The sequence below is a fragment of the Canis lupus genome, chromosome 6, assembly GCF_048164855.1.
Source record: "Canis lupus baileyi chromosome 6, mCanLup2.hap1, whole genome shotgun sequence".
NCBI lineage: Eukaryota > Metazoa > Chordata > Mammalia > Carnivora > Canidae > Canis > Canis lupus.
In genome coordinates, this window is record NC_132843.1 from 8025694 (window position 1) to 8041382 (window position 15689).

The 15689-nt window shown below is 43.8% G+C and overlaps 1 protein-coding gene across 1 annotated transcript in view; it reads left to right on the plus strand.

Annotated features, from left to right (window-relative positions):
• Positions 1–15689, plus strand: part of LAMA1 (laminin subunit alpha 1) — a 155101-nt gene that overhangs the window by 92083 nt on the left and 47329 nt on the right. The window contains exons 24-33 of the mRNA XM_072828761.1: positions 511–654; positions 1177–1356; positions 3028–3213; positions 3744–3871; positions 4541–4661; positions 6408–6545; positions 10947–11068; positions 13599–13685; positions 13984–14177; positions 14564–14706. Coding sequence (XP_072684862.1) covers positions 511–654; positions 1177–1356; positions 3028–3213; positions 3744–3871; positions 4541–4661; positions 6408–6545; positions 10947–11068; positions 13599–13685; positions 13984–14177; positions 14564–14706 — 1443 coding nt within the window. The remainder of the gene's footprint in view (positions 1–510; positions 655–1176; positions 1357–3027; positions 3214–3743; positions 3872–4540; positions 4662–6407; positions 6546–10946; positions 11069–13598; positions 13686–13983; positions 14178–14563; positions 14707–15689) is intronic.

Genomic DNA, 15689 nt, shown 5'->3' on the forward strand with positions numbered 1-15689 from the left:
ATGGAGACAGAGTAGTGAGCTGATTAGTGACTAGGGATGAGGAAGGGAAAGCTTGTGCAAATACTATGGCCTGGGAGTAATGGAAACGTCAGGGAACATATTTTTGGCTTACCACATCGGCGATAGCAGCGTTCATTACAGACGGTTGGAACAGGAGGCACCTGCCTTGGCCACCGCCTGGTTGGTGACCGGTGGCCCTCCACCTGACCAGTCATCAGAGTCACCTGCAGCCTCAGGGAGATGTTTCCTATTCACTCCAGAGAGGCTCATCAGGGAATCTATATATTCCCAAAGCTTCCAAGAGGATTCCTATGATCACATTTGGAAGTCACGGATGCCGCCTGAGAGAGTGGATATTCACTGAGGTTGGGGAGCATGCCTAAAGAAACCACTCCTCCAGGGATGTTTATGAATCTAGAATTATCTTTGTGTTTTATTTCATTTCTGTTCAGCAATCATGTCTCATTTTTCAGGTAAAAACAAACAAGGCTATTGCTTTCTCTCCTTTAGGAAAACGTGCTTGGCCTTCAGTGCAGTGAGTGTCGAGCTGGCACCTATGCCCTCCACGCTGATGACCCTCTGGGATGTATTCCCTGCTTCTGCTTCGGGCTGTCACAAGCCTGCTCAGAGCTGGAGGGTTATGTGAGGATTCCGGTACGTTGCACATGTGGTAAAATGTGCTGTTTTTGACCCCCTCTCAACCCCCATGGGAGGTGGGTGAAGGTAGGGGAGGTAGTCAAGTATTTACTTTAAATTTTGCTTTTCTGGCATGGGAAATTCCAGGAAGCTAATCTGGGCTCATCATGAATCAGAGCCCTGTTTCTTCCATCCGAGGAAATAAATGAAGCTGGAACTAAAGGCACTCAGGGTTGCTCCTTAGCTGATCTATCAAAAGCTTGAGTTGAAGAGAAAAGAAACCTGCAACACACAGCAGTTTCCTTCATATAAGTGAATCCTGCCCCAAAAGAGCAGTTGTTTGGCCCTGAATGCCGCAGTGTCAAACACGTGCAGTTTTCATTTGAACCCAGATGTTTGAGTTTGAAAGAAATGTCTTTGTTACTCCTGTTCTAACAATGAAGCTGTCTCGTCTGTAAAACAGTAGTAGAATGTGACAAATCCAAGGCGAGGAATGAATTCATGCTCTCAGGTATCTTTTCTTCCCCCTTCTGTGGCTAGGTGACGCTGGACCCAGAGCAACCCCTCCTGCGCGTGGTTTCTCAGAGCAACCTCAAGGGCACGACTGAGGGGGTGTATTACCAGGCCCCTGATGTCCTCCTGGACGCCGTGACTGTCCGGCAGTACGTGCATGCAGAGCCGTTTTACTGGCGGCTGCCGGAGCAGTTCCAGGGAGACCAGGTGAGGCCCACACCTGGCCTAGAGCCAGTCCGCATTTCCCAGAGAAGACAGGTGTCCTTTGAAATCACAACGGGTTGTGTTAGCCTACCATTACGTGAGGCGGTTACTCCCTCTTCGGTGGGGATAGGGAAGTTCAACACTTCTAAAAATTCCTCCGGATATATATGGCTCTCAAATAATTTTCATTTGAAAGTCTTTTCGGGGCACCTGGCTGGCTTAGCCGGAAGAGCATGTGACTCTTGATCTCAAGGTCACGAGTTCGAGCCCCACGTTGTGTGTAGAGACTCCTTAAAAATAAAAACGTAAAGTCTCTTAAAACTCAAATCTTGCTATATTTCTCCTTCCTCAAGCAGTCAACAGACATTTATCGTTTTTATTAACATAAGCTCAAGTGCTGTGGTTCTTTTCAACAAATTGTTACTCATTTGGGAGAAAGCAAAAAGCGACTATAACAGAGTACTGAAGGCATCATTTGCATTTTTGTTTAAATAAGCATTGGAGTCTGTGTGAAATCACCCAGACCTATAAAATTGGCACATATGCATCCACTGTTCCCATTGCTGTAGGTCATTTTTAATTCAGAGGAGCCTGAAAATAATCAGGACCATTGCCACACTGATCTGCTACTTCAGTGCTTACCTCCATTGGTGCCATTGACATGAAACTCTGGGAGGTGATGCCTGTGGCCTTGATAGTGGTGGTGGCTTCACGGGTCTATACTCATCCCCAGAATCAGTGAGTTGTGTACCTTAAATACGTATAGCCTTACATGCCCAACATGCTTCAATAAAAGTGTTTTTAAAACTTTTGGGGTGCCTGGGCATCTCAGTCGGTTAAGCGTCTGCCTTTGGCTTAGGTCATGATCCCAGGATTCTGGGAACAAGTCCCATGTCAGGCTCCCTGCTCAATGGGGAGTCTGCTTCTCCCACTCCCTCTGCCCTTCCTCTTTCTGCCTCGTGTTCTGTCTTTCTCTCTCAAATAAGTAAATAAAGTCTTCAAAGAAAAATACTTTTAAAACATCACTTGCTTTAAAAAAAAAAAAAAGCTATGGCATGAGTCAATTTAATAATTATAATTAAGGGACACCTGGGTGGCTCAGCAGTTGCGTGTCTGCCTTTGGCTCAGGGCGTGATCCCGGGGTCCTGGGATCAAGTCCTGCATCGGGCTCCCCTGCCTGGAGCCTGCTTCTCCCTCTGCCTGTGTCTCTGCCTCTCTCTCTCTCTGTGTCTCTCATGAATAAGTAAATAAAATCTTTAAAAAGAAATAATAATTCATTATTAAGTAAATTAAAAAGACACAAATTCCAGACAACCTACCCTACCTGTGTGATGTGTTTTTAAGATGCAGGATTTCTTTTTTTTTTTTTTAATACTTATTTAAATATTTGGAATGAGATGAAGCTTTATTTATTTTTTTTAAGATTTTATTTATTCATGAGAGACACAGAGAGAGAGAGGCAGAGACAAAGGCAGAGGGAGAAGCAGGCTCCATGTAGGAAGCCCCATGTGGGACTTGATCCCGGGACTCCAGGATCATGCCTTGGACCGAAGGCACTAAACCACTGAGCCACCCAGGGATCCCCAGGATTTCTTTCAAATGGCAGTAGGCTTGTAATGAAATGGTTTTAAAGTGGTGCTATGTCTGAGAAGTAAACCATTCACTATTGCGTAGCTCCTGGCCTACGGCGGCCGACTGAAATACAGCGTGGCCTTCTACTCTTCCGATGGCATTGGCACCTTCAACCTCGAGCCCCAAGTGCTGATCAAAGGCGGCCGGACCAGAAAGCAGGTCATTTATGTGGACGTGCCTGCACCGGAGAATGGAATACGACAAGAGCAGCAAGTGGGAATGAAAGAGGTGACCATGTCCTCCCTTCATACCTGCCCCTTGACGGTGTGAAGTTAGCTCTGCAAGCAGTGGAATCACAAAAATGCTGATATGAGCATGAGCCAGAAGACCCTGGGATCAGAATCGGCATGGGTTTAACAAGAGTAGTAAGAACGATTTAAAGTTCTAGGCTTATTTTAGCTTGGTGCGAATTGCGTCCTAAATCCTTGATCGTGACACACGAGTCTCCATCCGTGTGGGTGTAAGGGTGCGGAGTCTCTGGACTTGCTTGGATCTGGCAAGTGTGCGCTCACTCACATGGCAGACAGCTGTGGACGGTGTGGCGGTCTGGCCCTAGGGGACACAGGTGACACGTGTGCTGCCAAATGAGGCTGGCACACCTGCTTCCCCAGGAGGTGACAGCAGAGCTTCCTCGCCACGCTTGTTGTCGTGCACAGGGCCAGGCTCACTTCCAGAGAAATTTATAAAAGAATGGATAAGTTCATAAGCCCCTGAGGATTTGTAACCCAAGTGTAATTGCATGTGTTTCTCATTCACAGAATTTCTGGAAATATTTTAACTCTGTTTCTGAAAAACCTGTCACACGCTCCGATTTTATGTCTGTTCTTAGCAACATTGAATATATCCTCATCAAAGCATCTTACGGCCAAGGATTACAGCAAAGCAGGTAGTTGGAAACTTCTAGAATGAAAAAAAACTTTATTTGGAATCAAACAGAAGAGATGATTCACCCTTACTACTTCCTATCTTCACCAGTATATATATTTGTGTTTCTCACCAAATTATTAAATATCAATATGATGAAATGTGTGGAGAATGACAGATTTATCCATCTTCCAAGTAATGTGGATGTAAAATATAAGTACATAATGGTGATATCTTAGAAGAGGATAAAATGTAAACAGAACAAAACCAAAAAAGTCCTGCTATTTTCTGCCCTGAAACTTCAATGACATTTCTTGTCATAATTAAGTAGAATTAAAATTCTTCTTGTGTCCTGACACCTTGAGAATGCTGTCACATGCTCAATTCGTACTTATCCCATAAAGAAAGATACTAGGTTATGCCAAAATAGTACTTCAGGAAATATTTCAGGTGTGCTTTCTGTAATATTATTTTTTAGTTCTAAAATGTTGGCTGGGGACTGTCACTGGGTAATGACAGCACCGCTGTGCTCTTACACACTCCCTTTATAATTGTATAGAAGCTACTCGCAAACTGGCAGGAAGGCTCTGGTTTAATATATGTGCAAATTCATTATGTAATGTGCTAGATTTCTAGAAAGTAGCTTTCTAAATCTTAATGTTCCCCCTCACACTTCTTAATGGTTTCACAGAATCTCAAATATTTCAATGGAGGTTGGCAGAAAGGCTGGAGAGTTGCACCCAGGACGGGAGGTGGCATCCTTATTAGAGAAGTGTCTCTGTCCTCCTGGGACGGCTGGATTCTCGTGTCAGGTAGGGAGACTGTGGTTAAAATCTGTTCCCCAGTTCTGAGTTGAAATATGCTTGTTACAGCACCTCCCAAATGGTGATCTGAATTTGTATGAATTAAATAATTTTTCTCTTCAAAAAAACTTAATTATGGTTAAATATTCATAAACACAAACCTTACTGTTTTGACTACTTTTAAGTGTATAGTTCAGTAGTGTGAAGTACACTCACATTATTGGACAACTAATCTCCCTCCCCACAGCCCCTGGTAATCACCAATCACCATTCTACTTTCCCGTCTCAGTGAATTCGACTACTCTAGGTCCTTCATTTAAGTGGAATCGTGCAGGATTTCTCCTCTATGCCTGGCTGGCCTGATGTCTTCAAGGTTCATCCACATTGTAACGCATAGCAAAATTTGCTTCCTTCTGAAGGCTGAATGATACTCCACTGTATGTGTGTGTCACATTTTCTTTGTTAATTCATCTATCAGTGGACACTTGGATTAACGTTTTGCCCATTGTGAATAAAGCTGCTATGAATATGGCTATACAAGTATCTCTCCAGGACCCTAATTTCAATTCTTTGGGGTTTATGCTGAAAAGTAGAATTGCTAGGTCTAACTTTTTGAGTAGCTGCCATACTGCTTTCCACAGCACTGTCCCATTTTGTATTCCCACCAGCAATGCACAAGTGGTCCACTTTTTCTATGTCCTTGACAACTCCAATTTGTTTTCTGTTTCTTTGGTAGTCGTTTTCTTAGTGGGTATGAGGTGGTATCTCATTATAGTTTTGATTTGCAGTTCCCTAATGATCAGTGCTGCTGAGCAGCTTTTCAAGGGCTTATTAGCCAATTTTGTCTTCTTTGGAGAAATGTTTATTCAAGTTGTGATACTGTGATTTATAAGAAGAAATATATATATTTGGTCTTCATTCCCTGTTTCATAGCACAAGGTTCTTAAATGCTTAGAATTTCCTAAGTAACGAGATCTATAAAAATGCCTTTTGTTATGTGAATGAGGTGACTTTTGCAAAGTTCCTAAGCTCATCTCAGGATGGAGGCTGGTCACCAGAAGAACCAAGCATGTGGCTGGAGAACTTTAAGGTCTACCCAACCACAGTGGGGAGGGAAGAGGCTTGAGGTTGAATCAGTTGCCAGGGGCCAATGATTTCCTCAATCATCCTTATGTAAGGAAGACTCCAGAAAAACCCAAAGGATAGAGTTCGGAGAGCTTCTTGGTTGGTGAACACGTGGCATGCCTGGAGAGGGCCTGGAAGCTCCAATGCCCCTTCCCTTGCCCTATGCATCTCTTCCCTCTGGCTATTTTTGAGTTACATCCTTTTATAATAAACCAGTGACCTAGTAACTAGAATGTTTCTCTGAGTTCTGAGCTCCACTCTAGCAAATTAATCAAACCCAGGGAAGAGGTCATTGGAACCTCCAATTTATAGCCAGTTGTCAGAAGCACAGGGGACAATCTGGACTTGTGATTGGCATCTGTAGTTGGAGGGCAGGGGCAACCTTCTAAGAACTGAGCCCTTAATCTATTGGATCTGATGCTGTCTCCAGGTAGGTAGCGTCAGAAGTAAATGTGGGATACCCAGCTGGTGTCCAAACATCACCTGTTTGTCCAAACCCAAACAACAGAACTGAGCACAGAATGTATTGATCATAAGCGGTGCTCAGGAGTGGAATTAGTGTCAGAATCATTACAAGTCCTCTAGCCATTGTTTAATCCTGTTTGTTCATTTCCTTTTGCACGCACTCAGGACTGTGCACCTGGGTACCACAGAGGGAAGCTCCCACAAGGTGGGAGCCGAGGACCCCGCCCTCTGCTTGCTCCGTGTGTGCCCTGCAACTGCAACAACCACAGTGATGCCTGTGACCCTGAAACTGGGAAGTGTCTGGTATGTTTATTTGTGCTGATTATTAGAGGAGGCACTGAGCCTTTGCGTTTCTGGTCCAGAGTCCTATACATTTCTTGGTTTAGAGAGAGCCCAAATTTAACTGAATGTAACATATACCTAAGTTTCCTTCAGAAAGCCTTAGCTAAGGGGTCAGATGTTACTAGTGCAAAATCTTTTGTAAGTCTTAGTTTCATAAACGTGTTTGTGGACATCAATTTGGGAGTTAAGTGTACTGGCAGGACTGGTGGTTGTAGTCAAACTAGATGAGAGCTTTATGTCATAGAATTAGGAGGGTGACCCGGGGGCCTTAAAATAAGTTAATGGCCTTATGGCAAATTCATTTCTCTCCTTGCATTTTCAAAAACTACTTACTCTCTTGGATGTCTTAGTATGCATTTGCTTCTCAGCCACCTTTCCCTTATTAAAAAACAAAATTCAAAATGTGAGGATATAACTGGCTTTATGGAGTAATTCACGAATTGGGCAGTGTTCCATCTATCAAGTTAGATGGGAGCTCCAAGGAGTTGTACAGAATAAAAATGCTTTAGGGAGGAGGGTGGGGCAAGGAGGTTATTAGCAAAAGTTAAGGGTTGTTCCAGGAAAGGTCACTTTCCCTCAGAGGAGAGGGCAGGTGGTCTTATTCGGGGATGGAGCAGGGCCCATGTGACAGGTTACCTCATTGACGCTGATCAGAAAATTCCTGACTGACTGGTTAAATGTGTTTCTGGGGGAGGCTGAAACTGCAGTTAGGCTGTGTATTAGCCCCAGTTTGGTGTCTTGGCTTAAGTGATACCATTTCTGGTCTGTAGTTTTCTTTTTAACACCCTAAACCACCAACATTGGTCTCAGAAACGTAAGAATTCTGATCACTGAAAAGGAACAAATGGCCCAGATGGAAGTCTTGTGGTTTTGACTGAGGACCAACTCTTGTGTCTGTGATTTTAATTAAGCTGATAAGGCCTTGTTGATAACCTAGAAGACTCTGCTATTCTTTTTATACTCTGGAAATATCATTTTTTAATAATAACTCTCCTGGAAACATTGGTTACTTGTATAAATTATGTCAAGACTCTCTCAGCTCAGGTAAAATAACTCCAGGGAAGGGAAATTAGCTGCCCACCAAGAAAGACGTCCCAGAAGCCTTTGAGCTCCAGGGTGTGGCCACATCACAAGGAATGGAGGAATTAAGATAGCAGGCTCCCAACTGGCCTGCAGCTACTCTAGATCTGTCTTCTCCTATTTGGAAGCATTTTTCATCTGTGGAACGTAAAGGTTATTTCCACGGGGCCCACTGCTGAACTAGGGCAGCATGCAGGTGATTTTAGAAACTGAAGCACAGCGTGGTGTTCCTCAATTAAAAAGCTATGTGTTAACCTTTGCTGACTCCATTTTACATGTGGAATTAAAGAATTGTTCCGGTCATACCAGGTAAAATGGTCTTAATGAAGATGTAGATAGCTACAACACCATTAAAAAAAATGGATTCACTTTAATCTGCTTGTGCTCCAGGCAAAAAGTCCTAATAGAGAAATTCTCATTTAACAATTTAAGGAGAATTGATTTCAGGCAACTTAAATCGAGATGCAATTAGCTGGAAGGTTCCTTGGCAAGTCACAGAGACAAAGGTCACCTGGACACTTAAAGAAGTTGATGCGTTCTTTCATGTTGCATCTTTCCTAGGTGGGCTAACTATTTTAACAAGATTAAGTACTCCTGGGATGTTAAACTCCTCCCCTCCCTTCCTTGGCCCCAATCCCCCAGAACAAAGTTCTAAGATCAGCAGTTTCCCTGTTGATTTGTACCCGAGAAAGAACACAGCTCGCATAACCCAGTCCCAGAAAGACAGTGGCAGTCTCCCGAGCATCACCAAAGAGAATTTTAGGACCATTCCCTGCTGGGGGGTTGACCAGATGTTACCAGGAACCCATAAGAGCTCTCACCTGGATCTGTTAACTTTCGCAGTACAAATGGATACGTATACTGCAAGATGGCTTGTTCAGACTACAACATTCACACCAAGCAGTTATTTAATGAATGTCTACACACTTCCAGCAATGGGATGCTCACTCCCACAGCAGCTCAGCTCATCTTTGGGCAGCCCTGATTATCACCGGAATTGGTGCGCTGGATCATCTACCTATTGGTGTACTTATGATTTTGGAGCCATTGAGACAGACCGTTAGGTCAAGTTTATGCATGAAAAATGGCAGTAGCTTAAAAAGTAACTTGTGAAACTGGTTAGAGTCCTCTTTCACACATATCCACAGGCCCTGAATCTTCAGCTCTCCTGGTCAAATATCCTTAGTATATACCTGATGGTACTAGGAATGGTTGAGTCCATTCATCATCCTGCGGTTAAAGTATCCTGCCCAGTGCCTTTGCTCCAGATGTGAAAGGGGCATCTCTCTCTGACTCTAGGTGTTCCACGAATGCAGCCCATGGGTTTTGCCAGCCTGCTCACTGCTGCCTCTAATGGACTGACTAGACACTAAGACGCTTTTTTTTTTTTTTTTAAAGATTTTGTTTATTTATGAGAGACAGAGAGAGAGAGAGAGAGAGGGAGGCAGAGACCCAGGCAGAGGGAGAAGCAGGCTCCATGCAGGGAGGCCGACGTGGGACTCGATCCCGGGTCTCCAGGATCATGCCCTGGGCTGAAGGTGGTGCTAAACTGCTGGGCCACACAGGATGCCTGATGCTAAGACACTTATGTTCTTTCCACATGTTTAGCACCTGAGTCCTTGCTCTTTGAACTTGGGACCTTATATTTTCTCTCCAGTCTTCATCTTGTGAGGTCTGTTTTGTGGTTTAATGCAACCATGCACTTCTGTTTGACAAAATCCCTTAAGCACCTATGGATTATTATATAATTGGACATCAAGACCATTTGGGATCTGACTTTGCCATTTAGCATATAAGGTACTCTCCCCCCCCCCCCCACCTTCATGTCACTGGGACTTTGGTATTATCATAAAAATAATTGGTCAGAAATGTGATCTGAAAAGGAGCAGGGAGACTGAAGACTACCAAGATACCCAGGGAGCTCCTATCCCTGGGAACCCCCTCACGGGAGATGCCTACCCCTTAATGCTTTTACAATTGAAAAACTGACAAGCCTTTTCTGTGCTCTTCCCACAGCAAGTAACTCATCCTGCAGGTCAGTTGACATTAATAGGTTCTCATTTCCCTGGCACTCGGAGCGGTTACCTTCAGCTCTCTAGGATGCTGAAAACCAGGAAGTCCACAATCTGTTGTGAATTGGGTTGTTTTTAATGTTGGAGTTGGTGTTAGCAATGAAAACCAGAAAATCTGCTCAATCCTTGCTCATGATCTAATATTTATTCTTCATCAGATTTATATTATATCATTAAAACAAGTATTTAACATTTTTTAAGAGGTTGCAAATCTTCTAAGGAGATAGCAATATAGGGGCCATGTGGATCCTAGTAAAATCTTCCATCAGGTGAAATAGGAATACAATTTTAAAACAGTAAATACTGTTTTTAACTTAATTTTTAGACAGTAAATACTATTTTGAATATATTCTTAACAAAAGGAACTTACAAATAGTGTTTTAAACATATAAGAAGATATCTTTCTATAGCCTCTCTTGCTGCCAAGGATAGAGTCTGCTTCAGTTTGCCAGTATTAGCTGTTTTTCTGTCCCTACATCTGGCACAGAATCCAGTGCCCAGGGATTTCATGGGTGGTGATCCAATTGGGCCAAAGCAGATATCACCTTGGAAATGGGTGTCATTACTTGCTCTTTTAGCTTCAAAAACTTTTTTAGTGGCGTGATTATAGGTCCTGTCATTGAAATGATGCCATCAAATGTAACTAGAAATGATTTGCTTAATTGTAAGAATCTCGAAAACCTGGCAATTTCTTCCCTGTTTCCTAAATCCTCTCTGTTCCCTTCTGTTCTTTCAACACCTCCCATGCAATCAGTGAACCCCAACTATGTGCAAAACCAATGTGCTTCAAATCGTTTTTTTGTTACTATAAAAAAACAGATAAAACAGATCCCTGTTTTAAGGAACTGAAAGTTGATGCTTTTAGGAGCCCAGTGTGTGTGTGTGTGTGTGTGTGTGTGTGTGTGTGTATGTGTTTACATATATAAAATATATATTTTAGCCCTGTGTATATTTTCCATAAGAATGTATTAATAGTTTCAAGGCTATATTTGTTATAATGAATGAAGGTCAGAGCTGGTAGTGTTTCCAGGATTTTTAAAATATGAAGAAAAAATGCTTTCCTCTCTTTATTTATTTTTACTTTTTTTTTTAATTAAAAATAAAAAGTACTACCTGCCATGAACAGTGGCCTGTTGAGGTATTACCATGTAGGGGTGATTTCTAACAATTTCCCATTATTTTCCTCTCCTTCTGAAACATGGGCCTTTAGAACTGCAGCCATAGCACCACCGGTGAGCACTGTGATGTGTGTGCCTCTGGGTACTATGGGAAGGTGACCGGCTCAGCCAGCGACTGCTCTCCGTGTGCCTGTCCTCGCAGCCATCCTGCCAGGTGAGCCTGCACAGGTGTGCCAGCACCTCTATGCCAATGAAGCCGGGACTGCTTACATTCTCGGCCTCGTTTTCCAGGCTCTCGGGGTGCCCTGTTTTAACGAATATTCCCCGTTTGTTGAGAAGGGCTAAGTTTAAGAGAAAGTGTTCATTATCCCAGCATTCAAAGAGAATCTTTTCAAAAGCAAAGTATCTGTGTAGGTATTGGGGTGTTCGATCCAAGTAAGGAAAGGACTTTCAGAGAATATTAGCAGCCTCCAGCCTCTGTATCCAGCGATGACATCAGGGCTGGGCTCTGTCTTGAACTCTGATGCTCAGATAGAATTATCTGAACACACAAAGGAACCAGAGATTGTATGTGGAAATTGGAATATCTAGGAGTCCTCTCTGATTTAAGTGAACTTGTAATTCATAAATAACATTTTATTATCGCTGAGAATATTTGACAGGGCACTGAACATGTATAGAGTCCCCACTTTTGGTACACTAAAATGAAATCTTCTTTCTAATCATTGCTTGAATCTTCTCTTCTTGTCTCCAAGTAAGTGATGCTTGATGGTGAGTGCCAAATGAGAGGTGCTATTAACTTCCCTTCTAAACTAGCAAGCATCCTAAAATTTATAATTACTACTGTTTAACTTCTTGTGTTAAATATGTATCATATATGTATCATACATTTTGACTCTTCAATTCCACTCCTGTCATCTATGTTATGAAAATACTGGGATGCCTGGGTGGCTCAGCGGTTGAGCACCTGCTCCTGGCTCAGGGCATGATCCGCGGTCTCAGGATCGAGTCCCACATCGGGCTCCCTGCCTGGAGCCTGCATCTCTCTCTGCCTGCATCTCCGCCTTTCTCTCTCTGTGTCTTTCATGAATGAATGAATGAATGAATGAATAAAATCTTTTTTTAAAAAAAGAAAATACTTGCATTTGTATGTAAAGATGGATGTACTCTGGCTTTACTTATACTCACCAGCAATTGCAGGGGAGACTGATACACCTACTTACAGGGAATTGATGGATGTATATCTGGTGCACACCTACAGTGAAATATTGTACAAACTCTGAGACAAGAAGAAGGTATACCAAAAAAAAAAAAAAAAAAAGAAGAAGAAGGTATAAGGTATACCTGGATGTGCAGAACTGGGGAAATGGCCAAATAAGTCATGTAACTGAATATATGATATGCTATTTTGGAGAAAATTTGTAACTCCATGTGTATCCATATCCAGAACTCCGTGGCTATATGAGCCCAGAGAAATGTTTCAAAGGATATTTTACCTTCTATTTTGCACATTTGTGTATGGTTTGAATATTTTACTTCTTCAATCAGAAAAGGTTCTAACTACCTCCAAAGTGCACACTAATAAATTTTACGCATTAGGAAGAGACTGCAAGGGTGAGAAACCTTTATCTATGTGAGTTCTGCATCTGAGTGACCATAGCAGACACACTTTACTTGCTACATGTCTTGTGCTTCCACTAGGCCTGTCCATTTAGTCTTTAAAGAGGAAGAAAGGTCCGAACTGAAATGGGGCTGATAGAAAACCCTGTGTGTCACTCCTGGAAACGTTGGCAGGTCAAAACACCAGGCTACACCCGCGGTTTTTCCCAGCAGTTTGCAGGTACCCAGCCGAGCCTCTAGATGGTGCAAGGAGCACTGGTAATCTAAAATGTGGAGGCAGAGGTGGTGAGAGGAATGAGCCAAGAGCTGAAATCCCTGAGTGAGGGGATCTGCGAGGATTATTCAATTTTGAGTGGCTTTGTCACTTTGCATGGCACATCACATGGCTCCCTACCTTTAGTTTCATTTAGTTTCAGATCACAGCCCCTCTGTGTGCAGGCCTTCCCCTGCTTTTCCTCCTTGCCTCCATTCCAGCCAGTCACTAGCAAGGGTCCAGCCATGGCTTTCCTGCTTGCTTAGTCCCTTTCCATCTTGTGAGCCAGGGGACAATGTGCTCCAATCTCAAAACAAGACCCTTCACCTGGAAAGCTTTCTTGTTTGGTGACTAGTTAGCTGGCATGTGTGAGATTGTGTACAGATTAGTTGCAATCTGTTGATTTTTCTCCTCCGTGGGCACAGGATTCTCACTGGACGGGTGTCCAGTGAGTTTCCTCTGGATATGAGAGATAGATATCATGTCGATCACATGTTTGCTTTCCTTATTTTTGCCCCTGCTAGATTTTTGTTGTTGTTTGTTGTTTTAAAGATTTTATGTATTTATTTGGCAGAGAGAGCGCACACACAAGTAGGCAGAGTGACCGAGAGAGAGGGAGAAGCAGGCTCCCCAATGAGCAGAACCCTGGGATCATGGCCTGAGCCGAAGGCAGATGCTAAACTGACTGAGCCACCCAGGCCCCCCTGCCCCTGCTGGATTTTAAGCCCTAAAAAGTTGTCTCACTTTTAAGTGAGGTGTAATCCCTTAACTTTCAGAGCAGCATCATGCATCCAAAGAGGAGTAAGTTGCATAAGGAAGACTTGAAGTTGTAGATCTGAGAATTCAGAAGACTATTTTTTTTTTCTTCTAGCTTTAGTCCCACTTGTGTCTTGGAAGGTGATGCCGATTTCCGCTGTGACGCCTGTGTCCTGGGTTACGAAGGACAGTACTGTGAAAGGTATGCTGGGGTCGCCACGTGGAGGTCGCTAGGCACGGCTGCCCCGTTTATACACAGGACGTATCTCCTAGTGTCACCTGGGAGAGGAGACCTTATCATTTTGGACTTGCGTGACTGGTGTGGGACCTTGTTTCTGTTCCAAGCCAGTGTTGACATAGAAGGTTGAATGAGGCCAGTGGGCCTGCGTTCCTTGTATTTCACTGGGCAGGAAGGATCACTGACCTCGGAGCGGAGCTGGTGTGCATCTCTGACTGGTGTCGATGCTACCGTCCTCACCTGTGTGTCTCCCCCTTCCTAGGTGCTCCTCAGGCTACCATGGGAACCCTCGAGCGCTGGGTGGCACTTGCCAGAGGTGTGACTGCAGCCCGAGTGGCTCCTTTCATGGGGACTGTGACCGCGGGTCCGGGCAGTGCGTGTGCAGGCCGGGTGCCACGGGGCTCCGGTGTGAGCAGTGTGAGCCGAGGCACATTCTCCTGGAAAGCGATTGTGTTTGTGCGTATTCTCCTCCTCCTAAGTGGTTAAAGATTTTTTTCTCTCTATTGTGTGCCTGTTACGGCAGCAGTGGGATCGAGTAGGCGCGTCCACAAGCTGAGGAAACGCAGCCGGGCTCTGCTAGGACGTGCCCGTGGGATTCCCTGCGGCTGCGGTCCCGGCCAAGGACGCGGAGCCAAGGCCGCCCGGGCAGTCGCTGATCTGCTCAGAGGCTCAGTCCTTCCTGCTTACCTCCCGTCACATGGGTGCCGGGAGCCCGAGCCCCGATGGGGGAGCCTGGTGATGCACTCTGCCCTGGAGGTTGTTCTTGCAAACTGGCTCGTGCAAATCCCCGAGAAAAGTGTGCAGACCACCTCCCGCCAACATCAACTTTCTTCTTCTTCCAGCCTGTGATGATGAGTGTGTAGGCGTGCTGCTGAATGACTTAGGTAATGTTGGTGACACCATCCTTTCTGTGAACCTCACCGGCGTTATCCCTGTCCCCTATGGAATTTTGTCGAACCTGGAAAACACAACGAAACACCTCCGGGTAGGTACTGGGAATACAGACATTGGTAGAAACCTATGTCCTTGAGAGGTGGAGACTCGGTGGGGACAGTGTCCTGGCATTCCTGGCGTCCAGGCTTCCCTACAGTGTGACTGGGGACTCCATCATCCACCTGCTGACCCGGTGCCCTGGGGGACCACCCTAATTGTTCCACAGATGTCTCCATATAAATTCCTCCCCAACCATCCTTCTGCCTTTTGGGATAAGAGAGTCCACATGCTCCTCTTTATGACAGACCTTTGGGTACTTGAAAGCAGCCGTCCTATACAAATACAGGAAAAAACCCAGATGGTATCTTCTTTAATTTTGGAATATGCTGAAGATCAGCTCTTCTCTGTAAATGTATTCTTCACTGAATGTATAAGGCACAGAAGATTCTCTTCCCTAGAAGTCTATCTAAAAATCTCTGGGGGTAAATCATAGTTTTATGTTCGTGAAACAAGACCTGGATAAAAAAAAGGGGGGGGGTGGTGGGAAGTTAAGAAATTGGCTTAGTAGACAGCATTCTACTGCAGCATTTTTACTTCTAATTGAAAAAAAAATGAGATTCTCAATTTCGCTTACAACCTTTACATTAGAATTTGAGGTAATCAATTCACTGTGTCATGTAATAAAAAGGATAGTCACTCCTAATGGCCTTTTTTAGGTAATAGCTTTTCTTAGACTTAACATTTCCTTAGGTGTGTGTGTGTGAATCTGGCTGCTTCAACCATCTAGATCCGTTCCTGTTTATAGTGGTCTTTTCTCTATAGATATAATGGCCATAAAGAAAGGTTAGGGAACTCTTAGGAATTTTTTTTAATATTATTTTTCCTCAGATGGAAAAAATGTTTTTGAAAGACAAAAAAATTCTCCAAAAAACTCTCAGAAAAATTTAAATTTCCACTCACTATAGACACAGTTGATCAATACTGTTTTGTCTGTGTGAACCCTAGCAATATAACTATATTTTAAATTTATCAAGA